The sequence below is a fragment of the Salmo trutta genome, chromosome 14 (genome assembly GCF_901001165.1).
Source record: "Salmo trutta chromosome 14, fSalTru1.1, whole genome shotgun sequence".
Lineage (NCBI taxonomy): Eukaryota > Metazoa > Chordata > Actinopteri > Salmoniformes > Salmonidae > Salmo > Salmo trutta.
The window spans coordinates 84,351,226-84,374,393 of NC_042970.1; the positions used below are offsets into that span (position 1 = coordinate 84,351,226).

Below are 23,168 nucleotides of genomic sequence, written 5' to 3' on the forward strand. Positions count from 1 at the left end.
ATGGGTACCTTTTTATGCGTTACTCGCCTTAATTTTATTTGTTATCGTTTATTTTTATACAGATTTGTTTAAATTCACTTACTGAAATTCAGAAGACATGTCCCTCAGAGGTTCGAGGATCAGGTATCTTCCCCCGGGCAGCTCTCAGTAAAAGTCTGGTCTGGTCCACGTAATCTTTGGTCAGACGGGAAATTCCCTTACACTTCCCACTAGGGAACGCGACACCGGTGTCTCCCTCGCAGACCTTCACTAGGATGCTCCACAGGTGGGATCACTGATCCAGTTTGTGATGCCAAATTGTGTTGGAAATTCAAGACTGGGAAACTCAGTCAATATTAAATGAATCACCCTTCATTGTCAGCAAGCTGGAGAGGTCACAGTCAAACTTAGATGCATAAGTACTGGTCTGAAGTGAGCTCTAAAAGAGCCTTCCTTACATAAAGCCGTACAGTAGTGGCCAAAAGTTTTGAGAATGACACAAATATTAATTTGCTGATTGAGTTTGAAGAACAGACTGGAAGCTTCAAAAGGAGGGTGGTGCTTGGAATCATTGTTCTTCCTCTGTCAGCCATGGTTACCAGCAAGGAAACACGTGCCGTCATCATTGCTTTTCACAAAAAGGGCTTCACAGGCAAGGATATTGCTGCCAGTAAGATTGCACCTAAATCAACCATTTATCGAATCATCAAGAACTTCAAAGAGAGCGGTTCAATTGTTGTGAAGAAGGTTTCAGGGCGCCCAAGAAAGTCCAGCAGCGCCAGGACCGTCTCCTAAAGTTGATTTAGCTGCGGGATTGGGGCACCACCAGTACAGAGCTTGCTCAGGAATGGCAGCAGGCAGGTGTGAGTGCATCTGCACGCACAGTGAGACGAAGACTTTTGGAGGATGGCCTGGCATCAAGAAGGGCAGCAAAGAAGCCACTTCTCTCAAAAAAAAAACATCAGGGACAGACTGATATTCTGCAAAAGGTACAGGGATTGGACTGCTGGGGACTGGGGTAAAGTCATTTTCTCTGATGAATCCCCTTTCCGATTGTTTGGGGCATCCGGAAAAAAGCTTGTCCGGAGAAGACAAGGTGAGCGCTACCAGTCCTGTGTCATGCCAACAGTAGAGCATCCTGAGACCATTCATGTGTGGGGCTGCTTCTCAGCCAAGGGAGTGGGCTCACTCACAATTTTGGTTTGGTGATGAACAATGCCTTTTCCAGCATGATGGAGCACCTTGCCATAAGGCAAAAGTGATAACTAAGTGGCTCGGGGAACAAAACATTGATATTTTGGGTCCATGGCCAGGAAACTCCCCAGACCTTAATCCCATTGAGAACTTGTGGTCAATCCTCAAGAGGTGGGTGGACAAACAAAAACCCACAAGTTCTGACAAACTCCAAGCATTGATTATGCAAGAATGGGCTGCCATCAGTCAGGATGTGGGGGGGGGGGGTCATGGTGGTCATGACCCCCCCCCCCATATCTTTACCATGCACAGGCAGGAACCAAGGATTGTTAATGACACCAAAGACAAGATTAACATTTTCAAGGCTCTCTCTTCACACAATACAATTTCCTTCACACCTTCAACCCTCCATAATAAAGTGAGACAGGAGACTGAGCCTACAATATGTTTATTAATTTTTGTTTATTTTCTGCCATTTATGTTGCATATATTTTTGGTGACTAAATAAACATTTATTTTTTAAACTTGAAAATAAATAAAAAAAGAGCGATTATAGAAATCCAACTAGAAGATATTAGCTCTGGATTCCACCACGAAATACAACTTCACTGAATAGTCCATTGTGGCAGCGTCCTCTAGAAAATGATCTGGATGTTCTCTGCTGAAGGTCTGCAGGTATACAAGTATTGCATTCCCAAACAGACAGCTGTTTAGTGGAAATACTGACAATGACAAACCATGTCCCCTAATCACCAATAAAATAAATACATTTTCTTTAAAACTGCCTTTTCTCTGCAGTCCTTTTTGGTGATGCCTGAAATAGTGATATGTTCAAAATAACCCCTAATCATGATACCAGCTTTATTTCAAAAAACTATATTCAAACTCAAGAACTTGGTAAGGATTCTCTTCAGTGCGAGTTAGCTGGTGTTTCTTTAGGTCTCCTAGGCAACCGAACCTTTTCCTCACACAGAGCAGAGGTATGGCTTCTCTACTGTGCCAGTGAAAAGGTAGGTCTTCACATTTGATGACTGACTGAAGTGTTGTGGAAATTCTTACACTGGGACACTCAAAGTCAATATTAAATGAATCACCCTTTATTGTCAGCAAGCTGGAGAGGTCACAGTCAAACTTAGATGCATAAGTACCAGTTCATGACATCAAAGATAAGATGCACAAAGAACATTTCATTCATTACAGAACCTTTCCACAGCTGGTGTTTTTTGGGGGAAATATAAACTGGTGAAACTACCCCCACATTGATGGTAGAGTTAAGGCTTACGTGAGCAAACTGGTGTCTTCAGATTTTATGACCCAGCTTTTATCCTGTGTGAGTTCTCTGATGTTTCTTTAAAGCTGATGATTGACCGAAACTCTTCCCACAATGAGAGCAGTGGTAAGGCTTCTCTACTGTGTGGGATAGTTGGTGTCGCTTAAGGTTTCCTACCAGACTGAAACTCTTCCCACACTGAGAGCAGACATGGGGCTTATCTCCTGTGTGAGTTATCTGATGAGTCTTCAGAGTTGATAAATGACTGAAACTCTTCCCACACTGACGGCAGTGGAACGGCTTCTCTCCTGTGTGAGTTATCTGGTGTGTCTTCAGAGTTGATGACTGACTGAAACTGTTCCCACACTGGGAGCAGTGGAATGACTTTTTCCCTGTGTGAATCAGCTGGTGTTTCTTTTGGAAATATAAACTGGTGAAACTATCACCACATTGAGAGCAGTGGTAAGGCTTCTCTCCTGTGTGAGTTAGCTGGTGTGCCTTCATTTCACATAACCTGCTGAAACTCTTCCCACATTGAGAGCAGAGGTAAGGCTTCTCTCCTGTGTGAATCAGCTGGTGTTTTTTCAGAGTTGATAACTGACTGAAACTCTTCCCACATTGGGAGCAGTGGTAAGGCTTCTCTCCCGTGTGAGTTCTCTGGTGTGACTTTAAGTCTCTTGGATGTCTGAAATCCTTCCCACACTGAGAGCAGTGGTATGGCTTCTCTCCTGTGTGAATTAACTGGTGTGCATTTAGGTTGGCTAACTGACGGAAACTCTTCCCACAATGAGAGCAGAGGTAAGGCTTCTCTCCTGTGTGAGTTAGGTGGTGTTTTCTCAGAGTTGATAACTGACTGAAACTCTTTCCACATTGGGAGCAATGGTAAGGCTTCTCTCCTGTGTGAGTTCTCTGGTGTGTCTTTAGTTGATCCGAATGACTGCATCCCTTTCCACAAACAGAGCAGTGGTATGGCTTCTCTCCTGTGTGAGTTATCTGGTGCGTCTTGAGTTTGCTTGGTGTTTCACATATCTTCTCACATTGACCACACGGGTATGTCATAATCCTTTTTTGAGTCTGTTTTGATTTGAGGTGAGTTGAACAAATAAAGCTGCCTCTGCAATCTGAGCAGGGGTGGGGTCTACAAGTGTGCCTTCTTAACTCCTCTGGCTCATAGAAACTAGTGAAGCAGTCCATGCAGTGGTGATGTTTCTGTCTTGAGTTCCTCCGTCTGTGTTGTTTATTGTTTCCTGATGCTGTGGAACTGGGCTCGCTGTCTGAACCTGGGTTGGAGATCTCTCCTGTGGGAATATGAACAGATATGGGGTTAGAATTAGGAATAGCATTGACACGGTCTTTGAAATACTTGTTTAAAGGCCTAATGCAGATGTTTTTATATCAATTTCAAACTGGGTAACAATTAAGTACCTTACTTTAATACACAGAACAAAAACAAAACAGAAGAAGCAATAATTTTCTAAATTATACTCAAAAGGAAATCAGTAGATTTAGGCCCTAATCTTTGGATTTCACAACTGGAAATACAGATATGCATCTGTTGGTCACAGAAACCTTTTAAAAAAGGTAGGGGTGTGTATCAGAAAACCGGTCAGTGTCTGGCATGACCACCATTTGCCTCATGCAGAGCAACATCTCCTTCGCATAGAGTTGATTAGGATGTTGATTGTGGCCTGTGGAATGTTGCCCCACTCCTCAATGGCTGTGCAAAGTTGCTGGATATTGGTGGGAACTTGAACAAGCTGTCATACACATCGATCCAGAGCATCCCAAACATGTTCAATGAGTGACATGTCTGGTGAGTATGCAGGCCATGGAAGAACTGGGACATTTTCAGCTTACAGGAATTGTGTACAGATCCTTGCGTCATGCATTATCATGCTGAAACGAGGTGACGGCGGTGGATGAATGGCAAGACAAGGGCCTCAGGATCTCGTCATGGCATCTCTGTTCATTGAAATTGCCATCGATAAAATGCAATCGTGTTAATTGTCCGTAGCTTACGCCTGCCCACATCATAACCCCACCGCCATCATCACCACTCTGTTCACATGACGTCTAAAAAAAACAGTGTATAATTCTAATCAAAAATAGGCTGCCCAAATACAGTTACAGGCACCAAAAATTGTTCCCCGCGCCTTTAATACAGACAAGGCAACTTAGACTATGGAGGGTTTTACATATAAACTTTTCACAGGAGCTGGATAAAGATCCAATATAAAGAGACAGGGGGAATGTCCACTCACCGTTATACTGCTGTAATGATATGTTTTATAAACATCCTTCAACCATCTAACAGATCAAATTTGCACTTTTCCATAAATAGATGGGGAAATTGCATTGTATTAGAGCCATCCATGTACGTTCTCACCATGAACCCATGGATGCTGAATCTTTGTAATAAGTTTGGGGTTTTAATCAAATTAAACAAACATTAAAATCTACTTGTTAAACCAACAACAATATTTGTAAATAGGATTGGGTCAGAAACATCAACTCATAAATGGCTTCTCTGTGCACACGCCTAAATGTCTTTACACATAACATTTACACGTCTTTACAAAAATACTGGGCTGCTACCAATAGTTCATGGCATTATAGGAGGATGGAATAGTTTGGAGGAGCGCCCATGTCTTTGGTAATCGAAAAAAGGGCGCCATTTGGAAATGGGGCTGGATAACGTACTCAAAACGAGCAAAATTAAGTATGCTGGTATGTGAATTGTGAATACTGAAAAAACATTAAGGCAAATATTTCAAGGCTCTCTCAGTAGACCATTTAAAAGCCCTTTATTATTAGGCTACTGGGCTAATGGCCAGGATAAAAAGACACCTACGTGATGCTGCTAAACCAGACAGGACTAAGGAGGAATGTAGGCTGTGTTTCTATATACGAGATTCACCGACACAAAATGAACATCTCTCTACCATGGGCACTGTGTGTCATGGCTGGATAGGCTGTGGTTCCACTCTCAGAATCAACTGCATTACCTAGAAGACCTGCTGTTTGTGGGTCTGAAATGTTCCTTTTAGTGCTGCATGAAACTGACATTTTTTGCGTGTGTATTTAATGACACGTCTCAAATATTGCCATCCACCTCAGCACAAGTGAGCTGATGTTAGACACGTACATTGCTGAACCTGGCGTTCGGGCTGGAAAATGTTCTTACATGAGGAAATTCAAAACTAAATTGTGTTTGACACTTGGGCCTCCTAATCGCCAGCTAAAAACAGGCCCAGAACGTTAAAACCCCCATGCAGTAATTTCATTTTTTTAATGTTTTTATTTAACTAGTGTCATGAAGTTGGCCTGTGGGTAAGGTTTATGACCCCACATAAATACCTTTCTCCCCTCTCTCTCTCTCTTGACTCTACTGAAGGACTCTTGAATAGCCTTTGTTAAACATAGAGAGTCTGGGAACATCAAACGGTGGGGGGAAAGGAACCATATTTCGGTAATCCAACCAGTGGAAAATATGCATTGGTACTTAATGAATATGATGTCAGATCGGTTGTCATCTGAGACATTATGGCTGATGACAGGACGACATAAACTGTATCTGGGAAAGTCTACCCATTCTAGTTATTAGAATCACATGGAATTGTTGTGCAATTTAAATGTGAAAATATCAAACTATTTGTTAAAAGATTAAATGTAATTTCAAATGAGAGAATTGGGTTTTCATAAGGTTAGAGCTCTGCTCAATCAGTGGCCCGCCCCTGTGAAGAGACATGGGTTATAAACTATGAAACACACCCTTCTCTCACTCCACTATATAAGCCCTTGACGAAAATGAAACCTCCTGTTCCGGGTACATTAGGGCGACGGTCCGATGTCAGAATGATTCAGATAAGCTGCTCCGGGTACATTAGGGCAACAGTCCGATGTCAGAATGATTCAGATTATAAGCTATTCCGGGTACATTAGGGTGACAGTCCGATGTCAGAAGGATTCTGATAATAACTACAGAACTAAGCCAACCTCAGCGTGAGCTTTGGTTGCGAATGGTATGAACTTAAAACTCTTATTCACTACAGAAGTGATACCTCCTAGCCGTTGAGTTAGCAGCGACCACTGTAAACGTGGGCTAGGAAAGGACGGACGATGTATCCAGTCTAACACACAACGACGATACTAAAACGTATCCAATTTACCACCAGTGACATTCTTCCGAGGACAGGAAGATCTCTGTTGGCCAACACGGCCAGCATCTACGACCAACCTACTGAAGCGCAGCTCAGAGTAAATATTTATTGCATTTTCCTTTTCCAAATGGGCGGTAATTCAGAATGCATAAGATACTATTTACAATAGCACAGCTTTTCCCCTTTGTTCCTCAGTCTTCTCGCTCTGTCACTCAAACCCAACCCCCTTTCCTTTGTGTAACCAGCCGTCATGTCGGCTCCGTCCACCAGGGACGTTTTCTGTATGACATCATTTGCATTCTGTGTATATGTAATTCTGTGTGATTAGTTTAGGTATTTAGTAAATAAATAATTAAACCCAATTTTGTATTGCTGATTCAACTTGTTAGCCATGATTCATGAAGATAACCAAGAATTTACAACTTTCAGATGAGACTGAAATAAGGTGACGATTAATATTGACTACTATTGATGTAAAATATTACTAGGTCTTTAAGAGTTTATTCAGACGATAACAGCTCTATAAACACTTTTGTGGTGCCCCGACTTTCTAGTTAATTACATTTACATGACTAGCTCAATCAGGTAATATTAATTACAGAGAAAGGATTTTATAGAATAGCATGTCATATCACTTAATCCGGCATAGCCAAAGACACGACACTAGGCAAGTCAGTTAAGAACAAGTTCTTATTTACAATGACGGCCTACCAGAAGGCAAAAGGCCTCCTGCGGGGATAGGGGCTGGGATATAAAAAAAATATAGGACAAAATACACATCAAGACACTACATAAAGAGAGACCTAAGGCAACAACATAGCATGGCAGCAACACATGAAAACACAGCATGGTAGCAATACAACATGACAACATGGTAGCAACACAACAAGGCAGCAGCACAAAACATGGTACAAACATTATTGGGCACAGACAACAGCACAAAGGGCAAGAAGGTAGAGACAACAACACATCACACGAAGCAGCCACAACTGTCAGTAAGAGTGCCCATGACCGAGTGTTTGAATGAAGAAATGGAGATAAAACAGTCCAGTTTGAGTGTTTGTTGCTGCTCGTTCCAGTCGCTAGCTGCAGCAAACTGACAAGAGGAGTGTGCTTTGGGGACCTTTAATAGAATGTAACTAGCAGAACGGGTGTTGTATGTGGAGGATGAGGGCTGCAGTAGGTATCTCAGATAAGGGGGAGTGAGGCCAAAGAGGGTTTTCTAAAGAAGAATCAACCAGTGCATCATGCGACAGGTATACAGAGATGACCCGTTTGCAGAGTAGTATAGAGTGCAGTGATGTGTTTTATAAGGAGCATTGGTGGCCAGTCTGATGGCAGAATGGTTAAATCACTGTATGTCTAATACATCACTGTTTATTTCATGAAAATAAGTTCCAATATATTTGTTATCATTGATTTCCCTGAGCCTCTTTTTGCCATTGAAACCCTCAGTCTGATCTTGTGGGCATGTTGATACAAATGTAAATATATTTACATACACTTCCCTAATTGGCAGATAGAGCCTACCCCGCTTACCCATTCAAAGTAGGAGGATACATATGCAAATAAAACAACTGGTCATTAATATCAGATTGTGATGTCATGATCTGGGCCAAAAACTCCATCCCACCTGAACAGGCTGAAATTCCAGGAATTATATTCAAAACGATAACACGTTTTTAACTGCACTGCCCCTTTAAAACAAGGTGAAACCAAGTTACTCTTCAGAAAGAGCCACCCGATTGGTGTAAAGACTCAATAATAGTTGTGGAATCCCCTGTGGCTGTCAATGCACCAACCTCTCTCCATCCTACACAACTGAACTTACCTGGGTCAGTGTTACCATCTACTTCGTCCTCCTCTTCCCTGTTCTCCACTTCTGTGACTGCTCTCTCCTCCGCCTCCTCGGTGACTGCTCTCTGCTCCGCCTCCTCTTTGAATGCTCTCTCCTCCACCTCCTCTTTGAATGCTCTCTCCTCCGCCTCCTTTTTGAATGCTCTCTCCTCCGCCTCATTTTTGAATGCTCTCTCCTCCGCCGCCGCCGCCTCCTCCTCCTCCTCTTTTAGGGCCATCTCCGCCTCCTCCTCCTCTTCTTTGAGGGCCATCTCCGCCTCCTCCTCCTCTTCTTTGAGGGCCATCTCCGCCTCCTCCTCCTCTTCTTTGAGGGCCATCTCCGCCTCCTCCTCCTCTTCTTTGAGAGCCATCTCCGCCTCCTCCTCCTCTTTGAGGGCCATCTCCGCCTCCTCCTCCTCTTTGAGGGCCATCTCCGCCTCCTCCTCCTCCTCTTTGAGGGCCATCTCCGCCTCCTCCTCCTCCTCTTTGAGGGCCATCTCCGCCTCCTCCTCCTCCTCTTTGAGGGCCATCTCCGCCTCCTCCTCCTCCTCTTTGAGGGCCATCTCCGCCTCCTCCTCCTCCTCTTTGAGGGCCATCTCCGCCTCCTCCTCCTCCTCTTTGAGGGCCATCTCCGCCTCCTCCTCCTCCTCTTTGAGGGCCATCTCCGCCTCCTCCTCCTCCTCTTTGAGGGCCATCTCCGCCTCCTCCTCCTCCTCTTTGAGGGCCATCTCCGCCTCCTCCTCCTCCTCTTTGAGGGCCATCTCCGCCTCCGCCTCCTCCTCCTCTTTGAGGGCCATCTCCGCCTCCGTCTCCTCTTTGAGGGCCATCTCCGCCTCCGCCTCCTCTTTGAGGGCCATCTCCGCCTCCGCCTCCTCCTCCTCTTTCAGGGCCATCTCTGCCTCCTCCTCTTTGATCTCTACCTCTTTTTTGACTTCTCTCTCCTCTTTGACTATCACATTGAGTTCCAATGGTTGACTACAGTCCTCCAGCTTCACTAAGACCATCTCTGGACCCCACTGTGAGCTTATCTGTGCTGGAACACCACAGTAAGAACCCAGGGACTTGGGTTCAGACATGGAAGGCTATAGTAGGATTCCATAGAGGCACAAACAAAAATGTAAGGTGAGTTTCACAAAATACTGGAACAGCCTAGCTAACAAAGACATATTCCATCCACTTGGAATATACTAATACATGTTGCTAGCTGGCATTGCTGTGGCGATGGTACAGCTAGCGTTGACAGTGTCGAGTTAGTTGGTTTAGCTTTAACTTAGAGACGAATTCAAATGTCACCTTTCTCACTAGGATGAAACGATCTAGCTAGATAGACATTTTACCAGCAAGAAGTTAGCTTGACGCAATCGCGAACCAAAATGTAATTTCATTTGTAATCTCTAAATGAACAGTTAGCTAATGATTAACGTTAACTTAATTTCAGTAGATATCTAAAGCTGGCTAACTAGCTAACTAGCCATGCTAACTTACTAGATAAGGGTTGCCAATAGATTTATGCCATTTTAAAGATGAACTATGCACATATCACATAGTTGACATTGCTGTTTTAATAACAAATAACGTTATCATTCACAACAAAGTCTTGAAGATAAACTCACTTGCTCGGTATGACAGATAGCTAGTTAGCTTGGCTAGCCGTTTTAATGGGTAACTTAGTAAGCAAGCTTACTAACGTTAGCTCAAATGGATATTGTTTACACACGATCTGGTGGACGTGGACTAATAATCCCACTACTCATGTTAACCTAAGGAACAATTACAGAATATGTTAGAAATCTTGATCTTACATTCACACTGGAATTGGCAGCTCTCGTTGTTCTAGCTATCGAGCGTAACTTCTTCCGTGAGGGTTAACTTCTTCTTTGGTATAATGGCGTTCGCAACAATTATATGTGCGTTCCGCCACCTACTGTACAGGTGGATAATAAGGATCCAAAAGGGAAAACAATGCGTGGTAAAAAATAAAACGTATACAAAAAACTATGAGTAATGAAATGTTAATTAAACTAAATTAGCCTGCTTTTCTGTTTAATCAGGTTCCTACACAGGCTCATAAGGATCCTGTGATGGCAGGACATTTCCTGGCAACAGTAGTCCATGTAGTGCTTCTGCCGTTAAGTATTGGAGGCCCAAAAACCTCTCGGTTGCAGATATGATGTCCAGCTTCTTGGACACTTGTGCAGTACAATTAATAGCCGTTGCTATTGTTAGGGTTAAACTGGCTATTTTGTTTGCATAACCTATATAATATACCGGGGAAGCTATGCTACAATATTAAGTATATAAACTACGGATAAGTCAACTGCTGAAGACAAGAACTACAACCGGCGACAGGAAGTGCGTCATGAGGCGGGGACCAGCCTGCACGCCGACGATAGGAGGAGCAAGTTTAAACCACGCTCCTCCTCCCTCTGACAGGCCAGCATTGAGCGGGAACTCTCTGTCAGAGTATATAAGAGAGAACAATAGGATGTGACGCTCTCTTCTCTGTCTGCCCTGCGTGGTGTCACAGCGAGACCGTATATATATATATACGAACAACTTATTTACCATACACGTGTTTGCAATAATTAAAGAACAAAGAAAACTTGAGTTACATTTTGCCAAATAATTTGTTCTAATACCAGATTTGAATTGACGCGACTTTACACTATGAAAGCTACAAAATCCACCTTCTTCACAATAACCGTATCCAGATCACTGGATTGACGAATAACATTGGCAACTGGTTGTGGTGCATCCTTCGCCATATCTTCTTCAGAACTGTGGCTTCTTGCCCCTTCAATGCTCTTGCACCCTAACAGGGCACTCAGGGAATTCAGAAATATGATCCCCACCACAGTCGCAACATGTTACATTCACACTCTTCAATAACATATTCCTTCCATCTGCAAACACTTGACACATGGCCAAACTTTTTACACTTCTTGCATTGCATCGGGTTTTGCACAAACGATCTTACCGCGTATCTTATATATCCCAACTTTACATAGGGTGGTAAATGCTCATCAAACATCAATAATACAGATAAACTTAGCTCCTTTTCCCCATTCTCCAAAAGAGTCAAGCAACGTGCATGAACTAATCCTGGAATATTTTTGTCTGAAATATTGACGATCAATGTCCAACGGGATGCCATTGGCGCCGGAGGAGATGGCTGCCGTTTTACGGTCTCCTAACCAATTGTGCTATTGTGTGTGTTTTTTCACGTTATTTGTAACTATTTTGTACATAATGTTTCTGCCACCTTCTCTTATGACCGAAAATAGCTTCTAGATATCAGGACAGCAATTACTCACCTCCTACTGGACAAAGATTTTTTCTTCAACGAGTCGGACGAGAAGGATTTACTTCAGACACCCGACAAGGCCCAAATCCCTGTGATTCGCATGAGAATGATAGATATTGGAGATATCAGGGACATAGGTTGGGGTGCCTTGTAAGGATCCAACAGCGAGTGGGTAATCTGCCTCTTCCATCAGTCCTATTTGTCAACGTTCAATCATTGGATAACAAAAGAGATGATCTACAATCACGTATATCCTACCAACGGGACATTAAAAACTGTTATATCTTATGTTTCACAGAGTTGTGACTGAAAAGCGACATGAATAACATACAGCTAGGGGGGGTTTAAGCTGCATCGGCAAGATAGAACAGCCTCCTCCGGTAAGACAAGGGGTGGAAGTCTGTGTATATTTGTAAACAACAGCTGGTGCATGAATCTAATAGTAAGGAAGTCTTGAGGTTTTGCTCGCCTGAGGTAGAGTATCTCATGATAAGCTGTAGACCACACTATTCACCAAGAGAGTTCATCTATATTTTTCGTAGCTGTCCATTTACCAACAAAACCGATGCTGGCACTAAGACCGCACTCAACGAGCTGTATAAGGCCATAAGCAAACAGGAAAACGCTCATCCAGAGGCGGCACAACTAGTGGCCAGGGACTTTAATGCAGGGAAACTTAAATCCATTTTACCTCCTTTCTACCAGCATGTTAAATGTGCAACCAGAGGGAGAAAAAAAAACTCTAGACCACCTTTACTCCACACACAGAGATGCATACAAAGCTCTCCCTCACCCTCCATTTGGCAAATCTGACCATAATTCTATCTTCCTGATTCCTGCTTACAAGCAACAATTAAAGCAGGAAGCGCCAGTGACTCTGTCAATAAAGAAGTGGTCAGATGATCCAGATGCTAAGCTACAGGACTGTTTTGCTAGCACAGACTGGAATATGTTTCCGGGATTCTTCCCATGGCATTGGGGGGTACACCACATCAGTCATTGGCTTCATCAATAAGTTCATCGACGACGTCGTCGTCCCCAGTGTCGGTGGTGCAGTCAACCTGTTGCGAATGAGTCCGTAATACCAACATGTTTCAAACAGACCACCGTAGTCCCTGTGCCCAAGAACACAAAGGTAATTTGCCTAAATGACTACCGACCCGTAGCACTCACATCTGTAGCCATAAAGTGTTTGAAAGGCTGATCATGGCTCACATCAACACCATTATCCCAGAAACCCTAGACCCACTCCAATTTCCATACCGCCCCAATGGATCCACAGATGACGCAATCTCTATTGCACTCCACACTGCCCTTTCCCACCTGGACGAAAGGAACACCGACGTGAGAATGCTATTCATTGACTACAGCACAGCGTTCAACACCATAGTGCCCTCAAAGCTCATCACTAAGCTAAGGACCTTAACCACACATCTGCCACGCTGATCCTCAACACGGGGATCGCTCAGGGGTGCATGCTCAGTCCCCTCCTGTACTCCCTGTTCACTCATGACTACATGGCCAGGCACGACTCCGACACCATTATTAAGTTTGCCGACGACACAACCGACAATGATGAGACAGCCTATAGGGAGGAGGTCACAGACCTGGCCGTGTGGTGCCAGGATAACAGCCTTTAAATCAATGTGATCAAGACAAAGGAGATTATTGTGGACTACAGGAAAGGAGGACCGAGCACGCCCCCATTCTCATCGAAGGCTGTAGTGGAGCAGCTTCAAGTTCCTTGGTGTCCACATCACCAACAAACTATCATGGTCCAAACACACCAAGACAGTCGTGAAGAGGGCACGACAAAGCCTATTCCCCCTCAGTAGAGGGGCATGGGTCCTCAGATCCTCAAAAAGTTCTACAGCTGCACCATTGAGAGCATCCTGACTGGTTGCATCACTGCCTGGTATGGCAACTGCTCGGCCTCCGATCGCAAGGCACTACAGAGAGTAGTGTGTATGGCCCAGTACATCACTGGGGCCAAGCTTCCTGCCATCCAGGACCTCTATACAAGGCGGTGTCAGAGGAAGGCCCTAAACATTGTCAAAGACTCAAGCCACCCTAGTCATAGACTGTTCTCTCTGCTACCTCACGGCAAGCAATACCGGAGTGCCAAGTCTAGGTCCAAAAGGCTTTTTAACAGCTTCTACACCCAAGCCATAAGACCCCTGAACATGTAATCAAACGGCTACCCAGACTATTTGCATTGCCCCCCCTCAACCCTCTTTTACGCTGCTGCTACTCTCTGTTTATTATCTATGCATGGTCACTCCACCTACATGTACATATTACCTCAATTACCTCGACTAACCGGTACCCCCTGTATACAGCCTCGCTACTGTTATTTTACTGCTGCTCTTTAATTATGTTATTTATAACGTAGCATTTTTTACTTCAAATGTATTTTTCTTAAAACTGCATTGTTGGTTAGGGGCTTGTAAGTAAGCATTTCACTGTAATATCTACACCTGTTATATTCGGCACATCTGACAAATAACATTTGATTTGAAAGCCTTTTGCCGGTGCCCTGCTTCGAAAATCAAAGCTGTTCACTTCATGCATCGAGAATTCCCAGAGCCACAATGCACACTCCTTTTGCTCTTTAGATACACACGATGTCAACACCATACCACTCCTGGTTACTATGACAACACGATATCAACACCATACAACTCCTGGTTACTATGAATACACGATATCAACGATATCAACACCATACCACCATAACAGCTGTGCCTTCTTTGGGATAGGAAGCGGTATTTTGACGTCTGGATGAAAAGCGTACCCAAAGTAAACTGCCTGCTACTCAGGCCCAGAAGCTAGGAAATGCATATTATTAGTAGATTTGGATAGAAAACACTCTGAAGATTCTAAAACTGTTTGAATAATGTCTGTGAGTATAACAGAACTGATTTGGCAGGCAAAACCCTGAGCACAATACATCCAGGGCAATGTTGTTTTGAGCTCTGTTTTCCATTAGTTTTCTATGGCAATCCCTTTTAAATAGAAATATGCGTGCAGTTCCTATGGCTTCCACTAGATGTCAAGTCTTTGGAAATTGATTGATGTTTTTCCTTTGAGAAATGAAGAAGTAGCCCTTTCCTTTCTTAGTGTCAAGCCAAGTGTACTTTTTTGTTTGGTACGCGTGACCTGGAACTCACTCCACTTTCATTTTATCCACTATTGAACACAGTATATTCAGTCTTAAATTTTATCGATTATTTACGTTTTAAAATACCTAAAGTTGGATTAGGAAAGTTGTTTGAAATGTTTGGACCAAGTTTACAGGTAACTTATAAGATACTTTGTAGTCATGTTGGGCGAGTTGGAACCGGTGTATTTTCTGAATTAAACACGCCAAATAAATTGACATTTTGGGGATATAATAACGGAATTTATCGAACAAGAGGACCATTTGTGATGTTTCTGGGACATATTGGAGTGCCAACAGAAGATCTTCAAAGGTAAGGCATGAATTATATCGTTATTTCTGACTTTCGTGTCGCACCTCCCTGGTTGAAAAATTTTTGTCATGTTTGTCAGCACCACACATTAAGAAGAAAATAAATTCCATAAATGAATTAACTTGACTGACCTTCATGTCATTTGAGCTGTTCTTGTCATAATATGGACTTGGGTCTTTTACCAAATAGGGTTATCTTCTGTATACCACCGCCCACTTTGTCACAACACAACTGATTGGCTCAAACGCATTAAGAAGGAAAGAAATTCCATAAATTAATTAAACTTCTTAGGGATCAAATCCCTTTAGCGGGATTGATTTGACAACATCCAGTGAAATGGCAGCACACCAAATTCAAATTAAATTACTATAAATATTTAACTTTCACGAAATCACAAGTGTAATACATAAAAAAAGCTTAACTTCTTGTTAATCCAGCCACCATGTCAGATTTCAAAAAGGCTTTACGGCGAAAGCAAACCATGCGATTATCTGAGGACAGCACCCCGCATGGTTTGCTTTCGCCGTAAAGCCTTTTTGAAATCTGACATGGTGGCTGGATTAACAAGAAGATATTAAGCTTTATTTTTATGTATTACACTTGTGATTTCGTGAAAGTTAAATATTTATAGTAATTTAATTTGAATTTGGCGTGCTGCATGCTGAAACGAGGTGACGGCGGTGGATGAATGGCACGACAACGGGCCTCAGGATCTCGTCACAGTATCTCTCTGCACTCAAATTGCCATCGATAAAATGAAATCTTATTAATTATCCGTAGCTTACGCCTGCCCATAACATAACCCCACCGCCATCATTGCCACTCTGTTCACAGCGTTATCAGCAAATCGCTCGCCCACACGACACCCTACACGCTTTCTGCCATCTGACCGGTCCAGTTGAAACCGGGATTCATCTGTGAAGAGCACACTTCTCCAGCGTGCTTATGGTAGAGAATTGAACATTAAATTATCTAGCAACAGCTCCGGTGGACATTCCTGCAGTCAGCATGCCAACTGCTCCCTAAACTTGAGACATCTGTGGCATTGTGTTGCGTGACAAAACTGCACATTTTAGAGTGGCCTTTTATTGTCCCCAGTTCCGTGGGCACTAGTGTAATGATCATGCTGTTTAATCAGCTTCTTGATATGCCACACCTGTCAGGTGGATGGATTCTCTTTGCAAAGGAGAAATGCTCACTAACAGGTATATAAACAAATTTGTGCCCCAAATTTAAATAAACTTTTTGTGCATATGGAACATTTCTGGGATCTTTTATTTCAGCTCATGAAATATTGGACCAATAATTTACACGTTGCGTTTACATTTTTGTTCAGTGTAGATTTCCAATGAAACTGGGGAAAAAATAGCTTTTTGGCTAAAAAAAACAATTTTTCCGGCAAGACCTTTGCCACAATTTACCACATGGTGATATCACCATAGAAAGCCTAAACTCCCGCCCACGCAAGTCTGCTGATTAGAAGGTCCTGTGTAAAACAGCAACTAACCAGAAATAACTATTTTTTTTAAATCACACTTTTACAGTGTTAGTTTCATCAGCTGTCGTACAAAATTATATAAAACACAGGAAAAACTGAATTTTGACTGCACTTGGACTTTAAAAGCTAGATTCCTTAAATAAACCAATAACAAATAAACACCCCATCTCTGTTTTGGTAAAACTCTGAGGGATAGGCTTTGAGAAATGTAACCACTCTCAAATTATATAGACAGATCTGAAGATGCAAGGATTGACCATGCATGATATCAAAATTATAGTTTTAACCATGTTTAGAGGCTATAGAGTGTTTGGTTACATTTAACATTGTTTACAAATATTGGAGTAAAACAAGCTTGTATGTTGGGTTCTGATAGGGAGCGACTGTTGAACTACGCTCATGAGCCATTTCTAAGTTACATTCTTCAAGAATCAATGGGTATATATCATTAATTTCAAAGTCTAAAAATGGATGTAGCAACTAAGGATTCTAGATTTAAGAATTTGCCCAATGAAAATGTTAACTTCTGCTTTATCCCTGAAAGACACACAGGTTGGACAGGTTGGAGCAGGGGGACTTCCATACTATGGCGCCCGTGGAGCAGTTGTTGTGGAGGGTTAAGTGCCTTACTCAAGGGCACACCAGTGGGTGATGACATCTAGGATTTGATATCAGATACCAGCAACCTTCCAGTTGCACAGCTCACTTCACGACAGAGTTTTGGAATCCCCTGGGGCTGCCAATGCACCAACTTCTCTGCAGGACCCGGAATTCAAACTGCCAATCCTTGGTCGCTGGCTCACCTCTCTAACCGTTAGGCTACCGGCCACCCCTTTAAACAAACACAACCACAATAGGGTTGCTCCAGGAAAAATGTGTCATTTGCGTCGCATTATATTTTAAGTAGAAATTGTGCACCAATAATGACTTTTTAAAGCTTGTTATATTAAATGATCACAGATAAGTGCAGATATGTAGCATTTTGCCATGTCCCTCCTGTGCACCTCAGTGGCATCGTGGAAGATGTTAACCCATCTAACACCAAAATGTATCAACATTTTCACCATCATTGTAAAGCCCTAGTGATGTTGATGCTTATAGAAAGTCATTTCTGAACACTATTATTTATTTCATGTGATTAGTGACTCATTTACGACCGTCCCTCATTTTAAGGTCAACCCTGTTACGTAAACTGAACTCTCGTTTTAAGATGGTGAAACTATTCCTTTTTGGAAAGAAGAGGAGGTGCAACCTAAAAAAAACGTCATCATTGCAAAAGAAAAGGCATAACACTGGCACTTCCCATTGTGGGATTATTCTGATGAAGGCCAATGTAGGCTGAAACATTGATCTTTAACCTTGCTTAAATAAAAGACACTATTCCTTCTAAATATTTTTTTTCAACAGAAACATTGACCATCTAATAGTCGAATCTACTGTTTATGTAGAAGCAGGTGAGCTGGTTCTACTCTTATGTTAAAGCAGGTGAGCTGGTTCTACTCTTTATGTTAAAGCAGGTGAGCTGGTTCTACTCTTTATGTTAAAGCAGGTGAGCTGGTTCTACTCTTTATGTAAAAGCAGGTGAGCTGGTTCTACTCTTTATGTAGAAGCAGGTGAGCTGGTTCTACTCTTTATGTTAAAGCAGGTGAGCTGGTTCTACTCTTTATGTAAAAGCAGGTGAGCTGGTTCTACTCTTTATGTAAAAGCAGGTGAGCTGGTTCTACTCTTTATGTAGAAGCAGGTGAGCTGGTTCTACTCTTTATGTAGAAGCAGGTGAGCTGGTTCTACTCTTTATGTAAAAGCAGATGAGCTGGTTCTACTCTTTATGTAAAAGCAGATGAGCTGGTTCTACTCTTTATGTAGAAGCAGGTGAGCTGGTTCTACTCTTTATGTAAAAGCAGGTGAGCTGGTTCTACTCTTTATGTAAAAGCAGATGAGCTGGTTCTACTCTTTATGTAGAAGCAGGTGAGCTGGTTCTACTCTTTATGTTAAAGCAGGTGAGCTGGTTCTACTCTTTATGTAGAAGCAGGTGAGCTGGTTCTACTCTTTATGTAAAAGCAGGTGAGCTGGTTCTACTCTTTATGTTAAAGCAGATGAGCTGGTTCTACTCTTTATGTTAAAGCAGGTGAGCTGGTTCTACTCTTTATGTAAAAGCAGGTGAGCTGGTTCTACTCTTTATGTTAAAGCAGATGAGCTGGTTCTACTCTTTATGTAAAAGCAGATGAGCTGGTTCTACTCTTTATGTAAAAGCAGGTGAGCTGGTTCTACTCTTTATGTAAAAGCAGGTGAGCTGGTTCTACTCTTTATGTTAAAGCAGATGAGCTGGTTCTACTCTTTATGTTAAAGCAGGTGAGCTGGTTCTACTCTTTATGTTAAAGCAGGTGAGCTGGTTCTACTCTTTATGTAAAAGCAGGTGAGCTGGTTCTACTCTTTATGTAAAAGCAGGTGAGCTGGTCCTACTGTTTATGGCCATTTTTGTGGTGTTTTGTGGTGGAAAACTGAGTGGTTTAGAATAACACGTCAACCCTGTTACCCATACAGTGCCGTGAAAAAGTATTTGCCCCCTTTCTGATTTTCTCTATTAAATTGGGAGTAGGTCTGGACTTTGAATAGGCCACTCCAGAACTACAAATTTGACAGAGGGCTCTATTTTAACAAACCTAATGCAATGGTAAATATTGTGCTATTTTCAGAACCAAAATGATGGCCGCAGTAGCTTGTGGTGGCGTGAAAGAGCTGGGTTTTGATGAATAAACAAGTTGTGGGGGTTGGCGACTTGGCCCCTCACTGGCCAATCAGTAAGTGCTCCATGGCTAAATATGTGGTTCCTTCATGTTGTGTATTTACAGTTTTATTTATTGCGTTGTCATCAACTCCAATTCGTATATTAGTCCGTTTATAACCTAGTTCATTAAATAGCTCGCCCCATATTTGCTAAATACGTTGAACATGTTTGCAGTCAACATTGTTCTTATTGCATTGCCTCAACATGGAAATACATGATTAAACATAGGCTATAGCATTAACACTGATATAGGGACTAGGCCCACTGTAAATTCAGTCTGATGATGCCAAACAGTCAATAAGCAAGATTAAATTCACCAGGCTATTGATAAGGCCTAAAAAAACAGTGTATAATTCTAATCAAAAATAGGCTGCCTAAATACAGTTACAGGCACCATAAATAGTTCCCTGTGCCTTTAATACAGACAAGGCAACTTAGACTATGGAGGGTTTTACATAGAAACTTTTCACAGGAGCTGGATAAAGATCCAATATAAAGAGACAGGGGGAATGTCCACTCACCGTTATACTGCTGTAATGATATGTTTTATAAACATCCTTCAACCATCTAACAGATAAAATTTGCACTTTTCCATAAATAGGAATTGGAACCATGTACAATCTCACCATGAACCCATGGATGCTGAATCTTTCTAATAAGTTTGTTTTTCGTTTAATTTGATTAAAACCCCATCTATTTGTTAAACCAACAACAATATTTGTAAATAGGATTGGGTCAGAAACATCAACTCATAAATGGCTTCTCTGTGCACACGCCTAAATGTCTTTACACTTAACATTTACACGTCTTTACAAAATACTGGGCTGCTACCAATAGTTCATGGCATTATAGGAGGATGGAATAGTTTGGAGGAGCGCCCATGTCTTTGGTAATCAGAAAATAGGGCTGGATAGCTTTCTCAAAAACAAGGAAAATGAAGTATGCTGGTATGTGAATTGTGAATAATGAAAAAACATTAAGGCAAATATTTCAAGGCTCTCTCAGTAGACCATTTAAAAGCCCTTTATTATTAGGCTACTGGGCTAATGGCCAGGATAAAAAGACACCTACGTGATGCTGCTAAACCAGACAGGACTAAGGAGGAATGTAGGCTGTGTTTCTCTATATACGAGATTCACCGACACAAAATGAACATCTCTCTACCATGGGCACTGTGTGTCATGGCTGGATAGGCTGTGGTTCCACTCTCAGAATCAACTGCATTACCTAGAAGACCTGCTGTTTGTGGGTCTGAAATGTTCCTTTTAGTGCTGCATGAAACTGACATTTTTTGCGTGTGTATTTAATGACACGTCTCAAATATTGCCACCCCTCCCACCTCAGCACAAGTGAGCTGATGTTAGACACGTACATTGCTGAACCTGGCGTTAGGGCTGGAAAATGCCAGCGCTCATGTTCTTACATGAGGAAATTCAAAACTAACGCGTGTTTGACACTTGGGCCTCTAATCTCCCGCTGAAAACAGAGCCCTCATGCAGTCTTTTTAAATCATCACTGTGTCTAATAAATCACTGCGTGTTTTTATTTCATGAAAATAACTTCAAATATATTTATTATCATTGATTTCCCTGAGCCTCCATTTGCCATTGAAATGCTCAGTCTGATCTTCTGTGCCTGTTGATACATTTACATACACAGCCCTAATTGGCGGATAGAGCCTACTTCAATCCCTATATTAGGGATTGGTGTAAAGACTCAATAATAGTTGTGGAATCCCCTGTGGCTGTCAATGCACCAACCTCTCTCCATCCTACACAACTGAACTTACCTGGGTCAGTGTTACCATCTACTTCTTCCTCCTCTTCCCTGTTCTCCACTTCTGTGACTGCTCTCTCCTCCGCCTCCTCGGTGACTGCTCTCTGCTCCGCTGTGAATGCTCTCTCCTCCGCCTCCTCCACCTCCTCTTTAAATGCACGCTCCTCCACCTCCTCCTCTTTGAATGCACGCTCTTCCTCCTCTTCTTTGAATGCTCTCTCCTCCTCCTCCTCTTTGAATGCTCTCTCCTCCTCCTCTTTGAATGCTCTCTCCTCCTCCTCCTCTTTAATCCCTATCTCCTCTTCTTTGACTTCTCTCTCCTCCTCTTCCTCTTTGACAATCACATTGAGTTCCAGTGGTTGACTGCAGCCCTCCAGCTTCACTAAGACCATCTCTGGACCCCACTGTGAGCTTATCTCTATCTGTCCTGGAAAGCCACAGTAAGAACCCAGGGACTTGGGTTTAGACATGGAAGGCTATAGTAGGATTCCATAGAGGCACAATCGAAAACGTAAGGTGAGTTTCACAAAATACTGGAACAGCTTAGTTAATAAAGGAAAATAACTAAATATTCCATCCACTTGGAATCTACTAATACATGTAGCTAGCTAGCATTGCTTTGGCGATTGTACAGCTTGCGTTAGCAATGTTAAACTAGTTGGTTTAGCTTTAGCTTACTGACGAATTTTACTGTCACCTTTCTCACTAGGATGAAACGATCTAGCTAGATAGACAAATTATCAGCAAGAAGTTCGTTTGAAACAATGCCAAACCAAAATGACATTTGATTTGTAATCTCTAAAATGACCAGTTAGCTAATGATTAGATACTGAAATTAAATTAACTAGCTTGCTAGCTAGCCAGCCTTAGAAACAGCCTAGCTAACTAGCCATGCTAACTTACTAGCTAAGGGTGCCAATATATTTATGCCATCTTGAAGATGGACAATTCACACATCACACAGTTGACATTGCTGTCTTAATAACAAATAACGGTATCATTCACAAGAGCATATTTAAGAGTTGCTTGGTATGATCGATCGATCGATAGAAACGTTAGTTAGCTTGAGTAGGCATTTTAATGGCCAGTGAGTACGCTAGCTAACGTTTGCTAAAATGGCTATTGTTTACACATCATTTGGTGGACGTGGACAAATAATCAACTCCTAATGTTTACATATGGAAACGTTTCAGAATATGTTAGAAATCTAGATATTACCTTGGCAGCTGTTGTTGTTCTAGATAGCGTAACTCCTTCTTCTTTGGTGGGGTTTAACGGCGGTTGGCGTCCAATATAATGTTGCATTACCGCCACCAACTGGACTGGAGAATATAGCCATTATACTTTGTGATAGAAAAATACAAATTACCCTGCCAACTATTGTTGATGTTAATGTTTTGATGTTGTTAATGTGTTGATATTCTCCGTATCCATAGCCAGAATGATTTTGCAGTGCATGGTGATGGAAGAGGTTCCCTGTTATATTCATCATACCTTGGTTTTTGTGGTGAATGTGAATGAAAAAATATTTTTTTGATAATGGTTTTCATACACATACATTGTCCATAATGTAGAGGCCTATGGGATATTCATTGGCAAGGGAAGGAAGGAGGATGGTACATTTGATATGCCTAAAATACCAATACCAATTAACATACCTTTTGAATTTTTTGGATTCACAGACTTCAAACTCTCTACACCTCTGAATATAACAGGAAACCTGTTCAATCACCATGCACTGCAAAATCATTCTGGCTATATACAGAGAACATCAACACATTAACATCAACACGCCAGAGGATATACCCACTGGACTTGGGGCTCTGCTGGGAGTATACCTCATATTTCGATTATTTTTATTCTGCTTTGCCACTAAAATCATAATTAACACTG

At 42.2% G+C, this 23,168-nt stretch overlaps 1 protein-coding gene and 2 long non-coding RNA genes across 3 annotated transcripts; all 3 read right to left on the bottom strand.

Moving 5' to 3' along the window:
- Positions 1-1,688: 1,688 nt before the first annotated feature.
- On the bottom strand, positions 1,689-21,458 carry LOC115147719 (zinc finger protein 239). Its single transcript, XM_029690015.1, has 2 exons — positions 21,289-21,458; positions 1,689-3,741 (listed from the first exon to the last, which is right to left on the bottom strand). The coding sequence occupies exon 2, from the start codon at positions 3,635-3,637 to the stop codon at positions 2,495-2,497; it is 1,143 nt and encodes a 380-aa protein (XP_029545875.1). The 5' UTR covers positions 3,638-3,741; positions 21,289-21,458; the 3' UTR covers positions 1,689-2,494.
- LOC115147720 (uncharacterized) lies at positions 9,363-10,767 on the bottom strand. The gene is made up of 2 exons (XR_003866466.1): positions 10,242-10,767; positions 9,363-9,521 (listed from the first exon to the last, which is right to left on the bottom strand). It is a non-coding gene; the product is annotated as an uncharacterized LOC115147720 (long non-coding RNA).
- A 119-nt stretch (positions 21,459-21,577) lies between the features above and the next one.
- Positions 21,578-22,650, bottom strand: LOC115147721 (uncharacterized). Its single transcript, XR_003866467.1, has 2 exons — positions 22,494-22,650; positions 21,578-21,751 (listed from the first exon to the last, which is right to left on the bottom strand). It is a non-coding gene; the product is annotated as an uncharacterized LOC115147721 (long non-coding RNA).
- Between the last annotated feature and the right edge of the window lie 518 nt (positions 22,651-23,168).